At 38.6% G+C, this 25,797-nt stretch overlaps 2 protein-coding genes across 3 annotated transcripts; one reads left to right on the top strand and one right to left on the bottom strand.

Annotated features, from left to right (window-relative positions):
- The first annotated feature begins 503 nt into the window (after positions 1-503).
- On the top strand, positions 504-25,797 carry LOC143853143 (DNA double-strand break repair protein). Of its 2 annotated transcripts, XR_013237029.1 has the most exons (7): positions 504-642; positions 4,993-5,533; positions 5,734-5,879; positions 6,327-6,406; positions 6,590-6,751; positions 24,634-24,921; positions 25,566-25,797. XR_013237029.1 is itself a non-coding variant. In XM_077362879.1 (5 exons), the coding sequence occupies exons 2-5, from the start codon at positions 5,004-5,006 to the stop codon at positions 6,671-6,673; spliced, it is 840 nt and encodes a 279-aa protein (XP_077218994.1). In that variant the 5' UTR covers positions 504-642; positions 4,993-5,003; the 3' UTR covers positions 6,674-6,909. The 2 variants fall into 2 exon arrangements, 1 of the variants encoding a protein (XP_077218994.1); XM_077362879.1 differs by lacking the exons at positions 24,634-24,921; positions 25,566-25,797 and having other exon boundaries at positions 6,590-6,909.
- On the bottom strand, positions 13,839-14,300 carry LOC143852355 (uncharacterized). Its single transcript, XM_077361736.1, has one exon. The coding sequence runs from the start codon at positions 14,298-14,300 to the stop codon at positions 13,839-13,841; it is 462 nt and encodes a 153-aa protein (XP_077217851.1).

Below are 25,797 nucleotides of genomic sequence, written 5' to 3'. Positions count from 1 at the left end.
TCACAATCGGTTGCCATAATCTTAAGGGCAGTGATATTCCCCTCCCCCCCCCCAACCCTAATAGAAATCTCCCCAACCCTAATAGAAATCGTTGACTTTTAAGCCTTTTGGAGTTAACGGTGGCTCCTCCACCCTTTGTATATCCTAACGATATCTGTTAAAGTGGGGGAAAATATCCATCAGACAGGGGAGGGGAATATCGATATCTTAATCGAACAGGGCTTAAAATAATCAGTTTGGGGCGCACAATCGGTTGCAATAATCTGAAACGAAAGGGGCCTAAGTGTTTGTATGCCCATGCATCATATAATTTCTTAATGAGCGATGATTTTTTCGCCCCCTTTAGGATTATGAGCCACCCTTATGACATGATTTGACGTCAAAAAGATTTAAAGTCGGCCACAAATCATATTACCAAGGGGGCGCATAATCCTACAGGGGGGCGAAAATATCAGGTCCCTTTCTTTAACCAGTTGGAGATTTTGGTAATTGCGAGTTTGCGACAGGGTCAGAAATATCTACAGCTAGCATACCGGCTAAACCCGTAACAACTGGCATTAACCGGTCTCCTCATAATAAAATGAACCCATAGGCAACGCCAAGAAAGACCACGATCTCTCTCTCATTCTCAAAGCTCACAAGGTAGCGTTCTTCCTTCTCTAAGCCTAAAAAACCCTAGAAAACATTTTCTTTTTGACAAATCTCAGATCTGCCATTCGTAATAATCCCTTTGATTATCGCTATTGAACTCTAAATCTTCTTTTCCTTTTTTGTTCAGATTTCTTTTCATGTTGTACTATCGAATGAATCTATGTTTTTCGGTTTTTCCTTTCAAAATTTGTTATGATTTTCACGAATATTGATTTGGAGCTTAATCCATCTGAATGATACAATCTGGAAACTGTTATTGGATTATTGTGATGGTTTTGTTTTTATGTGAAGAAATCAGAAACATAATTAGGCTCTTCTTCAGGGGGATAGGAAGCTAGGGTTTTGATTTTATCCTCGGGTAAAATATTATCACACAAAATTGGCGAACAATGGTAAAAGATGCCCTTGACGGATGTTTATTTTGGCTCTCTTGATAATTTTTAGGGTAGTCATGAACTTTCTAGAGATGACCTTGTGAGACCTTTCTATCACCTGCCTTTTAAACGTTTAAGAGAATTTAAGTGGGTCTGGGAAGGATTTGTGCGACTGCTGGATTGGAATCAATTCTCTTACTTTCTCGAACAACATAAATGTGTAGATGATCCAGTCCAATTCTTATGGAATTCTTTTCATTTCCATTAGAGACCTCCAAGATCTATTCAAGAAAGCTACCTATGTTGCACATTTTTTTTTGAAATGGTAGAATGACTTCATTAGATAAGGGATCGGGCCGAGGAGGACCACTCCCGAAAGTACACGAGAAAAAATAAAAATAAAGATACAAAAAAACTCTCAAGGAGGGAGGAAGTCAAACCACTCCAATGTCATACGACTTACCCCACCCCTAGCCGAAGAATCCGCCTCCCCATTTCCGCACATGATTGAAAATAATAGCAGAGCCCGAAGATATACGAAAAATCTCCAAGGAGGCAACACCGCCCCCTTCAACCATCGAATTACATTGAGTGAATCACCGTCCACAATAATGTGATCCATGCTCTCTCTATCAAGTCTTTTAATACCATGATATACCGCCTTTAACTCGGCCTCCGAGGCATCACATACCCCAAGAGGGCCAGAATTAGCCCACACAACTCCCCTGCAATCATCTCGACATAACCTGCCTACGCCGGCTGGGCCCGGGTTCCCAAAACTCGACCTATCGAAGTTAATTTTGAACATCCCAATAGGAGGAGCCACCCACTGCTGAGCAATCTAAGACCTATGTCGCACATTTGATATGCAGTTTGTGATAGTTAATTGTATCAATGACACAATAGTACGTCAATAGTTAAGTTTCATTGGATGAATGTTACTTATCACTGGCCTAAACTAGTGGTTTTCCATTGGTGCTCATTTGAATTGGGATGGGCTTACATTTCATTATTCTAGGCTTCTCTAGAAGGTTCAGTCTTTAAGCACATTAGTGTGTTTTACACACTTTATATTACTTCCAAATCCCAAAACCAGTTATCCTTTCCTATCTTCTTGGAAAATAGAGTTGGGTTGATTTTAATTGTACTTGACATTGCTCCATATCATCTCCATTAACATGGATGCAACAAGGGCTGCACATAAAACTGGCCAAACCGATAAACCGAACCGAACCGGGCCTTTCGGTTTGGTCTGGTTCGGTTTTTCTTAGCATTGGTCCGGTCACAGTTTAGAATTTTACTGAACCGATCCCATCGGTTTGGTTCACTGTTTTAGATTTTTAAATCGAAAATTAACCGAACCGAACCGAGAAATGGAAGAAAAGATGAACTGATTTTGTGTCATTATCAAATCTAAGGTGAATTATTTCATTTGCGAAGAGAAGAGGGGTGATTTAAACAAGGGAGGTGTGCCTATATCAATTCCCTGTATTCAAATACATTCACCACTTCCCCTTAGACCACCCCTTAGAAGTGTAAAAAGAATAGTCCTAAATACTTAGAGGGGCTGTCCAGGAGAAGAAAAAGGGAGGGGGGCGAATATATCATCCCCTTTATAAGGCCCTTGATTAGGGTTAGAGAGGGAGAGGTCTCTTCATTTTTTTTTAGAGAGAGAGAGGGAAGGCAGAGAGAGCTTTCCGGTCTCGTTGGACACCGTTGATGGTCGATTTGGTAGAGAAACCTTTTTTTTTAGATAAATGTATTTAACTATTTGATTTGGACTTGTACTGGATAAACCTTGAACCAAACTGAACCGAACAGGTCAAAATCGGTTTGGTTTGGTTCGGTTATACCCCGTATCGGTTTGGTTATGGTTTTGGATTTTCTCCAAACCGATGTGATTGGTTCGGTTCAAAAAATCTCCCTAAATCGAACCGGTCCGAACCGTGTGCAGTCCTAGATGCAACCATGTTGTTTGCCTAGTTTGCGGACAGGCTTTAATTTTCGTATGCCAGTGTATCCCAATTGAATAATGGAATTCATTTTAATAATCAAGTTTGTGGAACAGTTCAAATCCATGAGACACCTTTGTTAGCTTACATGTACATCCTCATGGTTCTTCCTATCCAAATACTATTCAGTGTAACATGAGAAATTTTATAATATGCTCACAGTTGGGAAGGGAAAAGCCTTTGACTCATTTTTCTGTTTACCCTTATTCATTTGCTTCGAGTACTATCAATGGTCCAATGCATGCCATTGGTTCACCAGGTTGCCATTTCAAAATCCCCTAGCAACCACTAGCCCATTGCTTATTCCTTGATCGACCTGCTTTTTTAACCTAGATTTACTTCATTAGTGAACTTTATCACTTCCCATCTTTTCCTCCCCTAACAATTACTCCCCCTATCTTATAATAATACGTCCCTGTCATTATCCTTGTGATTGTGATGTATACGTGCCTATATAATTGAAGTCAGTCCATACTTCTGTGACTTGTAAAAGAAGCCTCTCATGACAGTTGCACCTTTTACTAAAAAATCATCTTTTCATTGTTGTGCATCACCCTTTCATGTCCATTTCTCAACGCCTCGAACCCAGGATTGCTTGTTCATGAGATTTTTTTTGAATGGCATACTTGTTCATGAGATGTTACAACCATAGTTATCGGAAACTTCCTAGTTGGATGGGAAACTCTCTTCCTCGGAAATTTGCTTCAGAAGCTTACTTCACTTTATCTCCAAAGCTGCCTACTCATTTATCCAACATTGCTATTCCCAATATAACACTTGGAGTTGAAAGAATACTCTTAGTCCATTGATTAGAAAATCTTTTTGCTTCCCTCCCTCTCTCCCTCCCATTAGAAATCTCTTAGCTAGTGGTCTGGCTTATCCATGACTGCTTGGTATCTTGTGTAGGGATAAATTTACCCTCCATAATTACGTAATGCATCTCTAAATGATAAATAACTCATTTTCCACGATTGCTTCCATTCCCCTATAGTAATGTTGAAATTGATTAACTAATATCTAGTAATCAATTCCAATAACCATCTTTTTTTGAAAGGTGATCAATTCCAATAACCATTTCTGAAATTTAATCGTCCACGAAAGGTTAATCTATCAAACTAAAGCCTGAAACTAGATCTTTATTAATTAAATTAACTAGTTTTATATTTGGTTATGAAATCTGTAAATTATGTGAGAAGCCATTCAGGTTAGTGACATAAAAAGATTTGTTTTGCAACCGTGAATTGGGTTACAGGAGAGACAATAGTTTATGTGACTATATATCTTTAAAGAGATTTAATCGAGATAATTGGAAGTGGAAGGCCCTAGACCGTACCCGACCTCTAGAGAGATTTAGCCAAGAGGATCCAAGGTTGAAAACCACGAACTAGCTCGGAGAGACAATAGTTTCTTATGTACTGTATATCTTTAAAGAAGAAATTTCCCACACACTGAAAAACCACGAACTAGCTAGAAGAGAACTTGGAGATTTGAATTGCTGCAAAAGGAGGAAGCACCAAAGTCAAATTCTATCGATATGATGAAATGTCAATTGTGTCATGAACCTTTATTTTTTTTGCTGACAAACCCGTGCAGTGCCCCAACATACGCAATTGCTAAGGCCCAAAGGCCTTACATTCCCAACACATATTGTATGATGGAATTTGAAACATTTATGTCATTTAAATATCCACCAATAAACACCTATTGGTGGATATTTAGAACTATGCTTTCATTCATTGATATTTCCCTTTTCTCTTAGTATTTAATCAACAACACATATCTGGTCTAAGAAAGTGTGCATTCATATTTTATAGCGATAAAATTTCTTCTCACCTGTCTATACATCTCTCAATTATCCTTTTCTCTGTAGTAATTGAAGCATGTTGAAATTATTTATTCAGTACAATTTGTATGTGGTATATGTTGGGTCATTGCTTCTCTATTTTCTTTTACAGATAATCCACAAATGGCAGGGAGAAATCGCGGACCACGACGCATTGATGGTAGGCATGGTTATCCTGACGTTCCTGAAGGTCCTCCATTCCTTCGGGGTCCTGTACCTCGCCCACCCCATCCTGCATTGTTGGAGGAAGAGCTTGAAATCCAGCATGTGGAAATCCGGAGGCTTGTGGGTGAAAACAGGAGGCTTGCTGAAGATCGTTTGGGTTTGCAGCGGGAACTAGTTATGGCAAAAGAGGAAATACATCGCATGAATGTGGCCATTGCAGATATTCGAGCAAATAAAGAAGCTCATTCTAGGGAGTTGATTGAGAAAGGGTTAAAGCTAGAAGCTGATCTACGCTCAACTGAGCCTTTGAGAAATGAGGTTGTACAATTGCGCACGGAAGTTCAGAAATTGAATGCCATGAGACAAGAAATGGCTGGGAAAATTCAGAGTCTTTCTCAAGATCTCAATAGGTTACAAGCTGATAATCAGCAAATTCCCCTTTGGAGGACAGAGATTGACGGTTTACGCCAGGAGCTTGTGCGCGCTAGGTTATACTCTATATTCTTTATTGAAATACATTTCTTCAAGTTTTTGTTTTGTAATGTTATGAGAATAACCCTTTCGTATTGCATATCATTTTCAATAAAATCATTTTCAAAATAAAAATAAAAATCACTTTCCATAAAATCAGTTAAGGGGTAAATCCAAATACTTGGACATTTCAATTCTGAAAATTTTTCTTTTGTAGGACTGCTTTTGAGTTTGAAAAGAAAGCGAATGCTGAACTGATGGAACAGAGGCAAGCAATGGAGAAAAACTTGGTATCCATGGCGCGTGAAGTTGAAAAGCTACGGGCAGAGTATAATAGCGCTGATGCTAGACCATGGGGTGCTGGTAATCTCTCTGTAACATATATCTTTATAATCTTATTTGGATGATTTAATCTGATTTCACAATAACACCATGTCTTGTTGCTTGTATTTGATGCGGTGATCAACTTTTTTGGTTGGGAGGACGGGGGTAGTATGTGCTAATCTTTCGATGGTGTCGTAACTTCCCTACTGATTCTTCAGCAGAAGTATTTTGATTTTCTCAGATCATACACACACAGTTGCATGTGTTCCATGTTGTGGCACATGTTAATTTTGTTCTTAATCCTTCTTGTTAACATTTACAAGAAGTTCCCCCATTATTGTCCACCATTTGCCTAATTATAAATAGAATGCATATGTATACGTGCATCTTCCCATATACATATAATATGTGTATACATGTATATTGGATTGGTTATTTTATGTTCTTACTTCTTTCTAATTTTTTTCTGTTGATGTGTTGCTGAAGGTGGAGCTTATGGTATGAAACTTGGCAGCCCTGAAGGGGGATTTCCTGCTTCATATGGGGATAAATATGGGCTTCATTCGGTATGTTTTGTTTTTTTGTGTGTGTGTGTGTGTGTGTGTGTGTGATGTATATGTATAATGTTATATACATACATATACTTGAAATTCAATTCTAGTTCCGAACTTCAATTTTGGTGCTGTTAATTCTTATCAGTGAAGAGATTATATTGTTTAGTTTATCGCGTTCCCTATGTTTCTTGTCAGGGTGCTGTTGACAAGGGTCCTCTGTATGGTGTGGGTTCTGGCTCATGGAGTGCATATGAGAAGTCTCGCGTTTCACGTCGCTGAGTCCAGTTGCTTTTCTGCTTGAAATGCTGAAAGCACGCCCTTACATATTTTGGCTGCTGGTGCTTTAATTTTCAAAGGGTTAGAAGTGTTAGATTTATGTGTGCGGTATTAGTGACAGAATCTTCTTAATCATCTTAGCTAAATTTGGTGCAGGACTTCTTTTAGTTCTAATGGATGAAGACATAACATTTGTTCTTTAGTCTTCTAAATTTGAAGTTAAAAACTTTTATTTGACAGTTTTGTTGGAATTTATTCAAGAGATAATATTTGTCATGAGCTTGTGAAAATTTGTTGCTATTCTCGGCGGCTTAGGTGTAGATTAAAGTAGATGATTCTCGTAGAATATATTTGCATTTTACTGTCGAGTGGCACAGTTTTCAACCGTAAGAACTTAGCGTTTATCTGCTACAGCGATTTAGATTAGTTTTCTTTAACTGGTATATGTATGTTTCACTTTTGCCACTTTCAGTTGTTGGATTCAACAGGGATTGACAATGTCGCGGCATGTGTATGTAGTCTGAGTTGCAATGCCTTGTGTCTATTTTATCTTAAAAACAATCTCTTGCTTATTGCGGTTTTCTCTAATTTTTAGTTTAAAGTTTCCTTTTTTACAAGCATTTTCCCGTAGATAAGCATGATAGTGGGTGCTATCTCTTTTGAGGAAAGGCTACATGGATTGTACTAAGTGTAAGTTCTTGGAGGTGATATATTACTTCACGCATGTCGGAATTTTTGGAAGATGTGCATAACACTCGCTAGGAGAGTTGGATTGGTATGGGTACCATACAGTTCCACTAGACTACGTTGCTGTTGAACAAAAGGAGATATTGCACAACCTTGGATTGGAATTATTTTATGCAAGTTGTGTGCGGGGGATGATTGCTTATAATTTGCACGCTTCTAACATTTCCTCAGATGACTTTAGATAATTGGGACACAAGTAATTTATGGAGAGAAATCTTACATGGAATATAAGGCCAAATGGAAAGAAGGCTTTCTCCCCAAGTTTTTTCAATATTATCAGACTGGCTAACATGCTTAATGATGCCTGTGTAACATTCAAGGAAAGCATGGAGAGCATCTTTTTGGTGATAAAGTGATCAGCCTTCAGTGGTAGACTGTATTTCTCAGAAAAGTTGTCTTGGAGATGTTTAATCATTTGGATCGTATTCATTCCAATTATTCTTGAGTTGTTGAAATTATTCCTGATAATTATTTTATTTAAAGCAGTTCTTAGCAAGTGTGACTTCTAAAAATTGATTACCTCAGGGATTATAAGTATGTTTGGTTTGATGAAAAATATGAATTTATCCCTTTTAACTGTTTTAAAATTTTGATGGAAGTATAATGAATTTCAGCCTGATTGAAGTTTGGAATATGTTATTTTATCTGAGATCTGACGATTAATCATTTAGTCTATCTGGCTCAGCTGTGGCAAGCTGCGAAACAGAATTTTTGGTAGGTGGTTGACTGTGAAACATGGATGCCATTGTTTCTTATGCACTTCTGTCTGTATTCTTGGCCCTGCTATAATCGGTCTAAATGAGAGAATATATTTGAATGGTATTTATAACATGTGTGATTGGTAGCCTTGCCAATGTCTCTTCGTATTCCGTGTTCGCTACCCTACATGGAGCGTAAGTCATGCAATGGGTGCTAGACTCTGTGAATCATGGCCAATATCTATTGGATTTTGTCGATGGATTGGAGATGACTGGGTGCTTGCATGTATTTCCTGTGCCCTTTTTTGGTACAAATAATGTACCTTCAATTAAGGATCATTATATATCGATACAATCTTAATCTGTTGTGGGTATAATTAATTGTATTTGATATTTATTATGGTCACACAGTTTGACTGAATATGCTGAATTGAAAACTCTCGTTTTAGTTTCATTCTTCAAAGGATACACCGCTGATAGTACAAGATGTTGTAGACCACGTTAATCATATTGGGGCTTTTTCATTGTTTCAATGCCATACATGTAGGCATTATGGATCATATCTGTAAGTGATTTGGTTATGATCAGTGTTGCTGACATATGTTAAGCTGCAAATGTCTATTTAGAGGTTCTCCAAGGATGCAATAGAGGAGTAGTAGATCACGGATACAACATATTTTTATTTTAGATTGATCTGTTCTGGTTTTCTAGTTCAGTTAGTTTCTGGGAAATTGGATTCCGGCGTTCTCTTTTGTCCCTTTGTATCGTGGATAACACAAGTTTTCCCTCTATCCCGAGGATCTAATGAATTTTATTGACCAGTGCCATATTGGAAGCATTGGATATTTTGGATCTTAGTGGAATTTTATGCAGAGTTGTCCATGCCGGTTTTGTTCCACTTTCTTGGTTAACCTCTTCTTTGTTCTATTTAGGCATGGGTAGGGATAATTGGCAGGATTGCAGATAAAATGAAAGTGAATTGAAGCTAAGAGTAATTCACTTTTTAACAGAGGAGAACGGTACTAGTAACGTGGGTCTGGAGCAGGCTTGTCTGGATCATATGAGATAGTAAATGGAGCTTTGTAGTTTCTGTGGTTAGGATGATTAGGCAAGCTTTGAGATTAAATATTCTGCAACATGCATTATATGTCCTGCAGTGGAATCTTGGATGTGGTGGGTAAAATGCACTTCAATTGTTGGCCATTAGGGCTTCTTATCGAGCTTCAACATATTTAGCTAATACTCATGCAGTATGCTGAAGGTTCATATTTTATAGATTACTAATTATTATTTACTTAATCCGTACTTTGCTTTTTGTAATTCAGTGGTCAAAATAGTCTGGCCACCTACATGGGTAATAAGTGGCTTCTGCATGAGCTGAGATGATCCTGGAATAGCTGAAGAGGGCGATGACAACCATTTGGTGACAGTTCGGCGATCATTGGTCTTAACTTCATAGGCAAGTTTTTCTTCTCTGTTATTTCCCTCTTTGTAATTTATGTTTTGATATAGACTTTGCATCTTATGTGCTTATTATCGTCCTGGTGTACTCTGGTAGATGTTGGATTGACAGTTGGCCATATCATATCTTCTGAAATTTGCAAATTGGTCATGTTAATAATTTTTAATGACCACATTTGATTAGGAAGTATAATGCCTCTTGTACTGCCCTCTAACCTACGAGTTTTTTCATGAGTGTGCTTCAAAATTATGTGCCACTGTAAAAGTTTGTATGGCCGACAAACAATTTCCACGTAACCATTATGTGTTCCTGGCTATACTATGTGTTGGCCAGGCTGGTGGGGATGGGATTGTTGTTGGTCACACTTTATGCGGAATTCATTTTGTCACTTTAGCTATTAACGATGCACTGGTAGCAATGGGTGTTTATTCTTACATGAGGTTTGACAAGTTGGTGAAGAGAATATAATTTTCTCCCCCCGAAGCAGAATTCTCTGTTATCTTAGCTATACTGTGCCGTTGACAGACTTATTTGTAACCATTTATTTTCAATTTTCACTTGTTTTCTGATCCACATGAGATTTAAGAGAACATATTTATAAGATGGATCATTTTTTTTTGAAAGAAGATTTCATTGAAAAACAAAGGAGACCAGATGGTCAATACAATACTAATTATAAAGGAGAACATGAGGTACCTCCCAAAACTAAAAAGGAAGGCAAGAACATCAAGGGGGGAGAAAATCAAATAACTCCAAGAACTCCCTCGCTACACCATCCCTAGCTAATCCCAGGATAAGATGGATCATTATGCTACACCATCCCTGGCTAATCCCGGTATGAGATGGATCATTATCCTTAGAGATGTTCATTTCTGCACAGTTGAGCCAGAAATATATGACTTTGAACTTCTACAGCATTGAATGACATAAATGTTGCGTAGGAGTCACATTGAAAGGATGGTTTTTACGATGCTTCATGGATTTTTCATTAAAAGGAATTTAGGTACTGATTGTTACCTATGGTGTAAGTTTTTGCCCTCGAAGTTACAGACTCGGTTAGGCAGTTTCTTGAGAATCCTGTTGGAGAATGATTGGTTTCCTTTCTTGACAAGGCTCGAGGAGTTCGGGGGTGCTCGGCTGGTTGAAAGTGGGGTTGGAGTTGTAAGGAACAGATCTGTCCTTCAGGTAGACCTTCTATGTAACTATTTGAATGTGGAACAAAAGATGGGCTCCTTCAACGTCGCTGAGATTAGTACGATTGAACTAATTGTGATGCCAACACTGGTTGATAGGAACACCTTATAGATGATTTTGGTTATTGAAATGGGTAATCATGCTGGAGGGTGTTCCTCGTCTTGATCTGGTACTTTATTTTTCCCATTTCAGATCTTGCCTTGATAAGAGTAGTTTTTTCATTGGCTGAATGGAATGCTCAATGCATTTAATTTGGATTTTTCGTTGGGAACCAAAGAGATATCTTCATGCGCTAAGTACTGGCTAGGTTACGCAAGTACCCTTCCCTATTTCTGTAAGCATTGAATTTTTTTGTTTGGATATAAAAAGAAAATTGGAAACACGATATCATGATTTTTAATGGCAAAAGTTGATGTTTGGAACCTAACCGTGTGCTATAGGTGGACAATCTCATGTGAGAGCTAGCAATATGCACATAATCACTGTTGACCTTAGTCCATACTTGATGGTTGTGGGTCACTGCTGCTATGTGCTTACAATTGATATCCCTTTGTCCATACATGCACTGGTGCTATTAGTTTTGCTCAAGGCTGAGTTGAAGGTGAGCAATAATACTTTTTGAATTAGAGCAGATGGGATTCACCTACTATAGTTGGTGTTTTCCACGTAAGTTCTCTTCTCCCCGCTTGATGAACTTCATGTATGATGAAGTATGCCAAAGTTCACATTATTGATCAACGTGATGTGATTTTCTTTATAAATACTAAAGCCTAGATGATGGGGTTTGGCAGTTGCACCCCTTCTTTCAAAACTCCCCCGTGTCATCGTGAACTCCCCTGAGTTGATTCCTTTTTACCTTGCCCTCGTTTTTATCCGAATCTGCATTTTTCCCTACAAAGTCAATCAAAACTCCTTTGATTCTCCTGAGTTATGACCGCGTCAACCGAGTACTCACCCGCATCAACCGAGTGCTCGACCCCATCATGCCGAGTCGGCAAGGATTTGCTTTAGCCGCGTTTTGACCCACACCTGCATTTTGAAACACTGGTTGCACCTCCTCGAAAAAAACTGATGTATACAATGTCACAACTGCCAAAAAAAAAACAATGTGACAACTGCAAAATCAAGCAATTATGATTTTGGTAGCGTTCTGCTGGTATAACTATGTTTCATAATTTTTTTTTTGAATGACAACTATGTTTCATAAATTGACTTTTATAAATGACAGAGTTAAACTGGTCAAAGTTAGCAATTGTATGACATGAATATGAAGTATATAACATTTTAGTGGGATTCCTATTTCTTTACAAGCCATGGATATATATCTTAGGAAGTTTGATTGCCCTGTTCAATCACCCTTCGTCGTAGTCTGATAGAGCTTGACTGTGGTTTTGTTTTGTCTGAAACAGCTATCTGTTTTCTACATGCTTAAAGTTGATGCATAGTTTTGTCACCCAAATCATCGATCTTCTTATCTATCTTCACAATAATCTCTTGCTTTAGAAAAGAAATTAGATAGTTGATTATTGTTTCTTTGTTTGTCCTTGACCTCATATATGATCATCTCTTGCTACTGATAATTGCTATAAATCTCACTTGATTTTGTCTCAAGTGATCAGTGTTTCTATATGAGTCGCGTGCACCATGGGGTTGGGATGGGGTGAGATGTTTATTTTGTCATAGTTAAGTAGGTTTAAACTTTAAATAATTTCTCTCAATCTTACTTTTTCTGTATTTTCATTATGGGCTTTGGCATTGATAACTTCTATTTTCCTCTTTGAATTCTAATGAGTAAATATTACAAGCAATACTTTTTATTACAATATATAGCACGAATAATATGAGCAAATGTTGATATGGAGCAATGATATATTAAAGTTAATAAATCCATATTACACAATGATAAATTGACATATCACTAGGAAGTAGGACATGATCTGTGATGATTCAAAATCTCTGTTCTAAAAGACGGCCGTCTAGGCGCTGGGCGCAGAAAAAACGCACCGCCCAGGCCCTGGGCGTTTAAAAAAAGGTCCGCCTGGGCGTTATTAGGCGGCCGCCCAGGCGATGAGGCGGTGCCTGGGTGCTGAGCGTGGGCCTGGGCGGGGCGGGTTTGAAGACTTAGATGAAGATAGAGTCTTGGTCTTGAAGGGAGAGGACAATGATTGGTAAAGACTGAAGAAGTGCTTGGATTTTAATCTTTTTTTTGTCATGGATTTGTGTTGTATTGTTAAATACTTAAATTGTTAAGTACTTTGTGCTTAATTTCTTATTATGTTTTTGACTTTTTGTTATTATTTAATGTTTAGTGCTTATGCATAAAATGGTTTGGATTGTTATGTATTCAAGTATTTATATTTTATATAAAAAAATGCAAGATAATATGAAAATATATTAATATCTAAAAAAAATGAAAAACTCCTAAAACGCCTGGGCGCTGGGAGGTCAGTCAGCTGCCCAGCTCCGGCCAACGCTTTTTAGAACACTGTTCAAAATCAATTGGTTTTGGAGAGATTCGATGAGATATGGTCTCATGAGATACCACATGTATACTTATATTAGCTAAGAATAGTTTCTAATTTGGATTAAGCAAGACAACTTGAATCAGATTAAAATCTTCCCATATATCTCCTTAAAATAAGATTTTTAAACTATGAAATTTTGTACTGTATATAAAATGTCACACTTAGTTTTTCATTAAAAAAAAGAAACAAATGCATATTACTCTTGCATTTAATACTTGGACTAGCATGTTATACATATTTGAGCAAGTGATTCAGTAAAAGCAGAAAAAGTACAAAAAAGCTTCAAGATAGAACCAAACAAAATCCTAAGCGAAATTAAATTACAAATTAAGCATATAATAGTATAATACTAAACAACAAGACTCTGCTAAGAAATCCTAAGTTTACCAATATATGAGACTTCACATTTCTTTTTCTGTTAATTTGGGAAAATCTCCGGGGTACATTTGTACCGACCTACAATTTTCACCGGCGAGGCCCAACGCGGAGGAAAGCAAGAACCCTAATGAAAAAAAATACAAACACTATTACAACTGATATGATCACGGCGAGAGAAAATCAAACCACTCAACTCCCAATTTCCCTACACCATCCTTTGCTAACCTATCCGCTTCACTGTTAGCAGATCTTCTAACGTGTCTGTACAAGCCGAGGGTGATGTCATAAATCTCATCAAAGTAGGGAGCGAATCTCCATGGAGGAATTGAAACCCCACTGAGCCATTTATCCACCTTTCTTGAATCACCCTCGACTATCGCTTTATCAAGAGCGTCTTTATCCAGCCTTTTGATCCCCATGTATGCTGCCCGAGCCTCCGCTTCATTCGCATCATAATTTCCAATAGAACCAGAATAACCCCAAAGGACCGATCCATAAGAGTCACGACAGACTCGACCGATACCTGCAGGGCTATGATTTCTCATACCGGAGCCGTCAAAGTTTTTCTTAATCATGCCACTAGGAGGAGCTTCCAATTCTTGGACAATTGCAGGTCTCCTCTCCATACTAGATCATATTTCTTGCCATCCTTCCCAAAGGTCGTATGCCGACACGAACCAAAAAATAGGAAGACTTCTAGTCCAGGCGATGGTCAACACAATCACTTTCAAGTATAGGCAATACGAGGTTTTGATATGACCGTCAAACACTCTGCAATTTCTCTCTTTCCAAATTACCCACATTGTCGCGAGCAGACAAATTCTCCATAGCATCTTGCCTTTCCTTTTCCAAGGAATCGTCTCCCAACACTGCACCAGAGTGGGTAACGTAGATGGGAATACCCAATGAATTCCAAACCTAGATAATATTCTGCTCCAAATCTGCCTAGCTACTTTGCAATGAATAAATGATCTATAGTTTCTCCAGCTTCAAGACAAAGCGAACAATGATCCATAAGGCACATTCCCTGTTTGTGAAGGAAATTGATCCTTTGAATCCGTCCTTTTCATGAGGCCCAACCAAAGAAATCTACTCTTGGAGGGGGCATAAAATTTCCATACCTTAGCTGCTATGGATGATGCACCACAAGGCACAAGGCATGAGTAATAGAAAACTCTCCAGAAGATTCCCATATCCATATCCTTTTGTGCACCCCAGTAGAACTGATGTAGCAACCATTTAACAGGTCCATAAATCTAATCACAGCATACATTTCCCTATCTAAGAAATTCCTAAGAAATTCCGTTCCATACCACTCCATCCCCTCTGCGCTCAAAACAGTCTTTCACGAGAGCCGTCTTATTGATTGCAACAACATACGAGTCAGGGAATACGTCCTTCAGGAGTTCGGAAGAGCACCATGCTTCACTCTAAAAACTGATACGATCTCTAGAATACACCCTATATCTAATACCTTGCTTGAAACCATATCTCAGCCTCATAATATCACGCCACAGAGTTACACCTGTCTTACTAAATATGTCATCCGAATCCTAGTTCCCTAGTTTAGACCCATATTTACTATCAATCACTCTAACACACAATTGAGATTGTTCTCCACCAAACCTCCATAACCATTTACCCAAAAGAGCATGATTCATTTCTCTTATCCTTCTAATCCCAATCCTCCTATTTTAATAGGCAAACAAACATTTTCCCCATTTGACCAAAGGGATACCTGTCTTTTCATTCGAACCTCCGCATAGAAATCTGCATTGTAGTTGCTCGAGACGATTAACAATACTAATAGGGCATTTAAAAAGGGAGAGATAATATATAGGGATATTAGACAGCACTGCCTTCACAAGAATAAGTCTTCCCCTTTAGAAACTAGGTTTATCTTCCATGTGTCAAGTCTTCTCTCAATTCTTTCCACAATAGGGTCCCAGAAAGGTTTTTTAGGTCTCCCCGCCCCCAAAGGAAAACCTAAATAAGGTGAGGGCAAATAATCTAGCTGACACCCGATAGTATTGGCTAAACATGAGGCCTCGTGAATTGGAATGTTCAACACATACATTCTGGACTTGTGAAAGTTTCTATCTCCGACCCGTTATCAGTTCATAACACCTTAGGGAAGCCTTCAAGTTTAAAATCTTTGGAATTTGAGAAGCACAAAAAAAAAGTGTATCATCAGCAAACTGTAGATGAGAAACCTTCACATTCTTACTTCCGATTATGAAGCTTTCAAACAAATTATAATTCCTTCCTTTAAATACGAGTCAACTCAGAGTTTTGGCAATGATGACAAATAAGAAAGGAGAGGGTCTCCTTGCCTTAGCCCCCTGGAAGATTTGAAGAAACCCTTTGGCGATTCATTAATAACAATCGAAAACCATGCTGAAGATACACAACTTCTAATACACCCTCTCAACCTATGACCAAATCCCATTCTACTAAGTAAATATTCAAGACATCCCCATTCTATTCTGTCATATGCTTTCTCCATATCTAATTTACACAAAATATTCCCCCTTTCCATTTCTCAAATAAGAGTCTACAACCTCATCTCCAATAAGAGAGCAATCAAGAATCTGTCTACTGCTAACAAATGCACTCTGACTGTCGGATATAATTTTAGGAAGGACCAACTTAAGCCGTTCAACGAGTATCTTCACCAGAACTCTATACAAACATCCAACACGGCTAATAGGGCGATAATCAGAGACCTTAGAAGCACCCTTCTTCTTGGGGATTAAAGCAATGAATGTCGCACCTGTACTTATATCCAAGGTTTTAAATGTCGACCGAAATTGAAATCGGGTGAAATCGAAATGTTACAAAATTTCGACCGAAATTTTGGGCCGAAATTTAAGGGATATCACCAAAAAAATCTGATTTTTAGTCATTATTTAATATTATCCCGAAATTTCAGCTGAAATTACCGAAACAAAATTTTGTACGGGGGGAAATATCACATTATTTGGTTTCGATAGATTTTGTCCGAAATTTCAAAATTTCGGCTGAAATTTCGTTTTTTGGTGAGGACCAAAACTCATTCCGAAATTGAAATTTAAAACCTTGCTTATATCCAAATCCATTCTTGCATGAAACTTCTGAAAAAAAACTGCAAGAGATCCTCTTTGACCCACGACTAGCAAGCCTGAAAGAAGGCTAGGCAAAAGCTATCAGGACTGGGGGCTCTATCATTATTAAGCGAGAATACACCTTTATCTGTTCCTCCGGAAAAGGTTTATCTAAGGCTGCACTCTCCTCGATGCTCAATCTACTGAAGTCTACCCCGTCTGGAACAGGTCCCACAATACCTTCTGAAGAGTACAAAGATATGTAGAAATCCATAACGGTTTTAAGAATTTCATCTTTGTTTCTCATGGTTCTACCATCCACCTCCAATGAATCAATTCTATCTCCTTCAGCCATTTGACTCTTGATTTCTGTCTTCACGATATCTCCTCCTGAAGCAAGATTCTTTTATCTTCTTCTTTTGTTTTACCCAATTCTTCCCTAACCTCTTCAGCCCTTGACTCATTCCATGGACAACTCCGTAATTCTATCTTCGAACCACACTTTCCTCTTCGCCTCCAGCATCTTTCTTTCTTTCTGCATTCCACTCTGTCAGTCTTTTCTTGATAAATCGCAACTTTTCTCTAATGGTCACATCAGCCGGTCCATCAACCTTTTGACCGAACCACCATTCCCCCATTTTGTCTTCCATTTTTGGAATCTGCAGCCATGCATTCTCAAATCTGAACGGTGATGGTCCCCAAGACTCCAACCGAGGATCAAGAAGAAGACTACAGTGATCGGACACTGAATGAGATAGCGCTATCTGAAACACCTCAGGGACCAAATCAAGCCAATTAGAGCAAATAAGGAAATGTTTAATCCTTCTATGGATACTATTTCTGGACCGAGTGAACTTAGCTCCCGATAGCGGTAAGTCAATCAATTCAAACTCAACAATAAAGTCTGCAAAAGCCGCCGTGTTTTGGTTAGCTCTAAGATAGCCTACTCTATCTCCAGTCGCTCGAATCTCGTTAAAATCTCCTCCAATGCACCACGGATAAGGCCTTTTTTTCTCTAATCAAAGAGAGCTCTTCCAGAGCAAGTTCTTATCCTCCCTCTGTGTAGGACCGTACACACCTGTGAACATCCAGTGTGAATTGTCTCCATTCTTGTGCAAAACTACCGTCACCGAAAAAGAACCCTTCCAAGATTCTTTGACCTCCCACTTAGAGTCATCCCATGCAACCACTATCCTTCCAAGAACGAGAAGTCCCAATTCGAACTAACACCCAAACTTCTAATTACTGCCCTATCCACTGAACCCACCTTAGTTTCTTGTAAACAAAAAAAATGAACTCCACTTGAGCTCTTTTCTCCGAAGAGCCTAGTCCATTGATATTCCAGGAAATAATCTTCATGAGGAACTGTGTTTCCGAGTCCCTCCTCCCCTTCCACCCACTTCATTCACCCCCCCTAGCAGAAATTGATGAAGCCCATTTCTCCACTTCCCCGTCGTAATTAATCCCACATTTCAATCTTTCTAGCTCACACGGTGCTTTTATCGGACCTACTGAAATTGATGATGATGATTTTCAGCTATCAAATTCCCTCTCCTCAGCTATTCTGATAGATGCTCTTAGGTTGTCTTCAAGCCATAAAAAACCAGCCCCAATCTTTTACTAGTTTCCAAGGTCTTCTTGACCAAGAATTCAACAATATATCCTCCCTTGATCCTCTCCATACATCATCAAAATTATTATTTCCCAGAAAAGGTATCAGTTCCCTGCATGATTCTGTATCTTTCACACCCTCTTCTCTTTCCCATTGATTTTCATCGATATGTTCATTCGCATCTACCTTCGATTCTTCAAAGAACCCTGATAAATATGGTTTAGGATCAAAGGCAAGGCAAATTCTGGGTGGACAGAAGAAAGTGTAACAATTATTTGTAGAGCATGATTTCATCCCAGAAGAAAAGCAATACAAACTTTTGAGTCTCCGAGAATAAACTGCACAATTCCGACTAGTTTCATACTTAGATTGTTTAATACTCGGAAGACTAGAACCATCCGACTTCACCACTGATGGTAAGAGCTTCACCCCGATGCAGAAAAGATGGATGATCCACTTCCGAATCTAAATCACCATCGCCTACGATGATAGAAGCTCCTTCTCACAAGTAGGCTCTCGTTAATTTCAGAATTGAAATCGAGAGTCCTAGCTATACCCTCCATATTATCAAGCATTTCATGATGACTTCTACTAGCAGGTGACTCCTTCATACAGGTTGAAATGCTAAACTCCAGTCGGTCTTCTCCATAGTATGCTTCAATCGGCGTTGACTGTACTGGACTTATCATCGGATAGGCTATATAATTCAAAGGCCCACTTGGACCCTCCAGTCAGTGGTCTGTGCATAAAGCCCCACTTCCTCTTCCTGTAAGTTCATTCCTGCTGGTAGAAATTAATTTTCTGCTCTGAGCTCAGTTCAAACCATCTGAAGATTCTCTTTAAGATTCTTGCCTACTCCACGCTTGCCTAGAAAAATATCAGTGGCGTCTCTGAATTGCAAGTGAGTGGGCATTTTTGTATTTCTGCTTGGCTTCAATCTGTTGATGAATCCCTTCTCTTCCACCTTAGATAAGAGGAGGCTCAAAGCTTCGACCACCAAGATGAACAGGTACGGAGAAATTAGGTCCTTTTGAGCTGCTAAAAAAGATGAAGAGGATAAGGAAGCCTTAATCCAATTTTTCCATTTGAATCAAAATCCCATTTTTTCCTGTACGGACTCTTGAAAATTCCGATCGACACGGCCATATACACCTTCTCAAAATCTATTTTACGAATTATACCCTACTCCTTGTCGCTGCTCCAAGTGTCAATGACTTCATTTGCCGTCAAAATCCCATCTAGAGCCGCTTTGGGATTGACATATCCAAGTGGTAATCCGATGTAGGTTTTTCTACATTCAATGGTTTTTCCTCTCCAAGTCTTCATGTGAGTGGGCGGTCTTGCATTTTTGCTCGGCTTCAATCTATGGATGAATTCTTTCTCTTCCTCCTTTTAGATAAGGGGAGGCTCAAGGCTTCTGCCGCCACGATGAACAGGTAGGGAGAAATTGACACCCCCTATAATGATTTTGTGCCACAAAGCTTCTTTTTCTTCTCCAAATCTCCAGAGTTTTTTACCCATCAAGCCTATGTTTCTCAATTTTAATTTGTCAATTCGTAGTCCACCTTTTGATTTTAATCTGCGTACTTTTTCCCCTCATTAAATGTCTCTGCCTTTTATTTTTCTCTGTCCCCTCCCATAGGAAGTCTCTTTGAATTTTTTTCTATCCTCTTTGCCACTTCTTTCGGAATTTTGTAGAGTAGAGTGACATCAAGTATACTGGCATTTTTTCACGATGTCGCCTTTACAAGTGTGATCCTCCCCCAAAGGATAACTATTGCCTTTTTCTAATTTTCAGCGCTGAGCTCAGTTCAAACTATCAGCCTTTTGTTTTTCTCTGCTCCCTACGATAGGAAGTCTCTTTGCCTCTTTTGTCGGAATTTTGTAGAAGGACATGTAGTATATTGGCATTTTTTGTGATGCCGCCTTTTGCAAGTGTGATCCTCATCACATACGATAAATATTGCTTTTCTCATGTGGCCAACTTCCTTTCAACTCTTTCCCCTCCCGTAGAGCCTTTTGGAAATGACATCCAAGTGGTAATTTGAGGTAGGTTATGAGGTAGGTTATGGGTAAGCTCTCTTTCCTACACCTAGTGGTCTGTGCATAAAGCCCCAGTTCCTCTTCCTGTAAGTTCATTCCTGCCGCCAGACTTTTGTAGAAATTAATTTTCAGCTCTGGGCTCAGTTCAAACCATCTGTAGATTCTCTTTAAGATTCTTGCCCACTCCACGCTTGCCTAGAGAAATATCAGTGACGTCTCTGAATTGCAAGTGAGTGGGCATTTTTGTATTTTTGCTTGGCTCCAATCCGTGAATGAATCCCTTCTCTTCCGACTTAAATAAGAGGAGGCTCAAAGCTTCCGCTGCCACGATGAGAAGGTACAGAGAAATTAGGTCCTTTTGAGCTGCTAAAAAAGATCAAGAGGATAAGGAAGCCTTAATCTGATTTTTCCATTTGAATCCAAATCCCATCCTTTCCTGTATGGACTCTTGAAAATGCCAATCGACACAGCCATATACACCTTCTCCAAATCTATTTTACGGATTGTACCCTTCTCCTTGTCGCTGCTCCAAGTGTCAATCACTTCATTTGCCGTCAAAATCCCATCTAGAGCCGCTTTGGGAATGACATATCCAAGTGGTAATCTGATGTAGGTTATGGGCAAGCTCCCCTTTCTACATTCAATGGTTTGTGCATGAAGTTCCACTACCTCTTCCTGTAAGTTTTATTCCTGCCGCCAGCTATTGTAGAAATTATTTTTCAACTCTGAGCTCAGTTCAAACCCTCTGAAGATTCTCTTTAAGTTTCTTGCCTACTCCACGCATGCATGAAGGAATATCAGAGTGGCGTCTGTGAATTGCATGTGAATGGGCGGTCTTGCATTTTTGCCCTCCTTCAATCTATGGTTTGAGCTGAGCTCAAAGTTGAAAAATAATCCATCCCCCGCCTCCCCCCCGGCGCCCGGTTGGTTTAATTCCGTTTGAGCAATGGAAATTCCAATCGACATGGTCATATCCGTTCTCCAGATCTATTTTACGGATTACACCCTTCTCCTTGTCTTGGCTCCAAGTGTCAATCACTTCATTCACCGTCAAAATCCCATCTAGGATTTGCCTTCCCTTTAGAAAAGCGCCCTGAAATTGGGAGATTATACTCTCCATTACGTCCTTAACTCTTCTAGCAAGGACCTTAGCCAGCACTTTGTACATGCTATGTTTTAAGCAGATAGGCCTGAAGTCTTTAAGATCAATTGCACCTTCTTTTATGGGGATCGGGATCACGAGCCTAGAGTTGTTTTCTTTTTTCTAGTCTTCCTCTTTTATCAAATTCCACAATGAAAGCTTGGGCATCTTCTTCTATCACCTCCCAGTGGAGCTGGAAGAATGCCATTAGGAACCTATCCGTTCGATTCGCCTTATCCTTCTTCATATTGAAGGTGGTGCCTCTAACCTCGTCCTCATCGAACTCTCTTTCCAACCATGCTTTTTTTATTCTAGTTTAGCTTCTTGAAATTCAACCTCCCTCCCCCCACCCCCTCGAGGTTTTCAACTGCATTCCTCGGAATAGAGCTTTGAAAAATGCCTTACAATAGGTTTTTGATGCTCTATTTTTCCTCCATTATTTCGCCCTCCTTCACTAGGCAATTTATGGCATTAATCCTTCTTCTACCATTTGTCATTCTGTTGAAGAATTTGATATTTTTGTCTCCATTTTTCAACCATACGTCCATTGGCCTTCAAATTGAAGCACCTCCATGCAGTTTGGCTTTTAACGATTTTTTTAAGCTTCTAGAAGTTCTTCTCACTTCAAATATTATATATTTTTACACTATTAATTTAACCCAAAAAAAGGTGTGGCTTAACGTGAAAATCTGCCAACTCTAGAGTCTAGACTATTGCCATAATTATTTCTTTTGAAAGTTTGAACAAGTCTGCCGTCTTCTTCGTTAAACCACAGTCCTCAGAGCATACTCGGAAAATTGATTTTCATCTTTTCCCTCACGAGTCTCATAATAGCTTTTTCTGTCTTATGAGTTTCTTGAATACTATTCTTTGGCCATTACCAGCCTTCAGTTGGGGTTTTGCCTCTACCGGCGAGGTTCAATTGGCAGACCCCCTTGCTGCTATCTCTTTGAATCCAGAACTCCAATTCTCTTTGCTTGACTAAATCAAATCTAGTGGTATGCCATCTCTTTCTTACTGGTTCAAGTGCAGAACAAGAGTTGGATTGTTGTGTATGCTTCTACTGACCAAAAGAATTAGAATTTAATTTATTTAAGACCCAAAACATATAGGAATAATTATCTTTCAAAAAAGAAAAAAAAAACCATATGGGAATCATGAGAATCCAAATTGAGCACCACAAGTAGAAGAAACTATACGTCAGATTGATAATAGGTGAGTGTTTGGAGAAATGTTTCCACAATAATGGAATGCACACATTAATAATCTATGATGATCTTTAGTAAACAGGCAGTGGCATAGCGGCAAGTCAATGTCATGGCAACTGGAATGCCATGTTTGATCCGTGAATTCGGTTAGACGACCGCTACTTTTTATCTCTAGGAGGCAAGAGGGAGTTAATACCATCAAGAATTCCTGACTACTGCATGGGAACATATTCATCTCCATAGCATTTTTCCTTGTATGGATTCCTGTATCCAATTTTGAAAAGGGAACATGTTATGGCGGTTCTCTTGAACCCTAACATATTAGGATACAGGTACAACAAGGATCATGTGCCCGTTTTTAACATACGTGTAAATATTATTAAACCCTAGAACATGTGGGGTATTTTTTTCAACTATATTAATAGTTCTCCGTCTTACTGATTCCAATTCGAAAGTTTAACCTATCAAACTGTTATAGTGACGAAGAACCAGAACACTCAATATGCAATATCGTATTAATTTAATTAGGCATTAGAAACAATACTGTAGCTTATTACTATTTGAATAGAGAGGAAAGGAAATTGAATTGCGGTTAAACTATGTTAATTTTAAATTTAGTTTTGTAAGCAATGATTTCCATCTAAAGTGCAAGTGAGATATAGCCCAACTGTTAAGGTTGACAGTTATTGGATCACTGGTTCAGGTCAGGAGCGAAACATAGATTGTTTAGTTAGTAACATAGTATACTCAAAAAAAAATTTGAGACTAAATAAAAGCAAGTAGCAAGCGGGGAAGGGAGAGAGGGGGAGAGATGATACTCCCGGTTGAGACAACACTCCAGGTTTAGAAGGATCTGAGTATCATATTTACTAGTGTAGCTTTTCTGGTGATTCGCTGTTTGAACTTTGCCGGATGAATTTCCACTACACACTTAATCAAGCAGGTTTCTAAATTACAAGCTTTTTTGTTTTAAATGAAAAATCTCTTGTTTCTTGTCTAGAGTTTTCATTTACTAAACCATTCTTTATTATAGTTTTAATTGGTTTTTCAGTTCTATGTATGGATGGACCTCAGTGTGTAGATTTTGAGTTTGCTATCAGGTACTCGTGGCAAAATCGACACTTCTGATTCATCTTGTCCAGACTATACTTATGATTCATCATAAGTGTCTCACACAAGATGAGTCCATGAGGTGTGGTTTATTTAACATAAACCTAAGATGAATTAGAACTCCCAGATTGTTAACTTCATGCAACTTGGGACCATCCCAATACTGTTTGATGCTGATATTTGCAACATTGATCTTAGTTGAGTAGTGGTGTGTCCCATTGACTAATGAAGTAGACAGACAGTAGACAATAGAAAGCGATCTAGCTGGTGGAAATATTCATGGGTACGAAGTGAGGAAGTGGAAGCTGAAATGTGAAAATGTATCAGGTTTCTTGGATGTGTATGGGGTTGGGATGGATTGGTTATTTTTTGTGAAATTTTCTTGCCTTTGGACTCCAAAGTTTTCACATTGCCAAACCAAGGTTGACAATGCAATTTGCCGGACTATGAATTGGGTCGAGTCTTCACTAGGGACCAATAAGATCAATCCTAGTTACTAATGTATCATGTGTTAGATTTCTAGTATGTATAACATATCTTAATGCTTCTATCTAGTCATTCTATTATGTATTTCATTATGATTTATGTTGTACTTGTTTGCAATTGAGGGATTTTTTTTGTTTGCTGGTTAGAATGATTGTTTTGTTTTGTTTAAAAGAGTGATTGTTTTGTTCGACTTTGAATTTTCTTTTATCAATTCTTCAGAAAGCCTGTTTGGATTCTTGATTGATTTTTTTCCCCTCATGTATTTGTTCTTTGTAGGTTGGAGGAACTTTGATGTTGTGAATACACTGGCAAAAGCCCTCAGGTACATTTCGTTGCGCAACTAATTTGACAAAGAGAAAAGGGGGTGGCCATGAAAAAGTGGGGACATTTGCTTATGATAGACAGCTGACATGGAGCCACTCCCAGCATCCTTGCATGTCATGGAAGGGGATCCATCATGCCTGTTTACCGTGGGGTGTTACATGAATTCTGGCCATGGGGATTGACCCTACATCCGTCAAGAGGAACGTAAAAATTGTGGAAACTTCAGCCTCCAAAACACAGGTAAAGAAAATTAGGGAATAAAATTTGAATAGAATGGAAATACAAACATGAGCTGAAAAATGGTTAATGAAGTTGCATCTGAATTGGAAATACAAACCGCAGTCTCTGGAATCTATGCTACATGCACTGAATCTTTTATCATGCGCAGCATCAGATAAATAGTCCAGTATAAAACACCCATAATAAAGGTTTGCTGTGGATAAATCTTTTATCACTGTACTATTAAAAAAAATCTTTTATCACTGTATCCAACCGTGATGTTGCGTGATGATCAGCTTGACCTATAGTTGTATTCTGTTGTAGGTGTTCCACATTGAGTATCAAGTACATTTTGTGAATTAAAAAAATCGTGAGCCATTTCTATGTTAAAAATCAGTGCACCAAATTACTTCTTGAAGAGATTAAATATAACACAGGTATATCTTTTTTAATAGAGATTAGGCCGAAAATTGGGATACATTATGGGAAAATGAAACTTCCAAGAAAGAGAAGTAGATGAAACGCTTTCATACAAATTCTTCTAGAATGTTTGTACTATACTGATTTCTGTTGTTTCAATTGGTCTTTTAAGTCTCAAGAATATAGGTGGTTTACATCTTTCTCGATTTGGCTACATGTTGTTTATTATTGGTTTATCGTTAAAGTTCGTGACAGATTTGCGGTGACTGTCGATCCCATTGATTTGGTGAGCCATTGCTGGGAGATTCTTTTTGCTCAGTTAAGGGGTGCGGATATGAATTGTCAATTTGGTAAGACCTGTCTTCAACATGAGCATTTTTTCGTTTAGGGTTTGGATCTCTGTTGCTTGTTTTAGGGTTTGGTTGGGTCTCATTGGATTATGTAATTGCAGGGTGCCAAGTGCAGTTACTTTTTTCA

Source organism: Tasmannia lanceolata, unplaced genomic scaffold (genome assembly GCF_043159265.1).
Source record: "Tasmannia lanceolata isolate RefF3 unplaced genomic scaffold, GAP_Taslan_0.1 ptg000019l, whole genome shotgun sequence".
NCBI classification, from domain to species: Eukaryota; Viridiplantae; Streptophyta; class Magnoliopsida; order Canellales; family Winteraceae; genus Tasmannia; species Tasmannia lanceolata.
This window is presented reverse-complemented; position numbering and strand designations above follow the sequence as displayed.

What these genes read in the sequence shown, in the direction of transcription:
- LOC143853143 (XM_077362879.1), top strand. Translation starts at nt 5,004, where the DNA reads ATGGCAGGGAGAAATCGCGGACCACGACGCATTGATGGTAGGCATGGT. An exon ending in TGCTAGACCATGGGGTGCTG is followed by an intron (nt 5,880 to 6,326) that starts GTAATCTCTCTG and finishes GTGTTGCTGAAG; the next exon opens with GTGGAGCTTATGGTATGAAA. An exon ending in ATAAATATGGGCTTCATTCG is followed by an intron (nt 6,407 to 6,589) that starts GTATGTTTTGTT and finishes GTTTCTTGTCAG; the next exon opens with GGTGCTGTTGACAAGGGTCC.
- LOC143852355 (XM_077361736.1), bottom strand. Translation starts at nt 14,300, where the DNA reads ATGGAGAGGAGACCTGCAATTGTCCAAGAATTGGAAGCTCCTCCTAGT.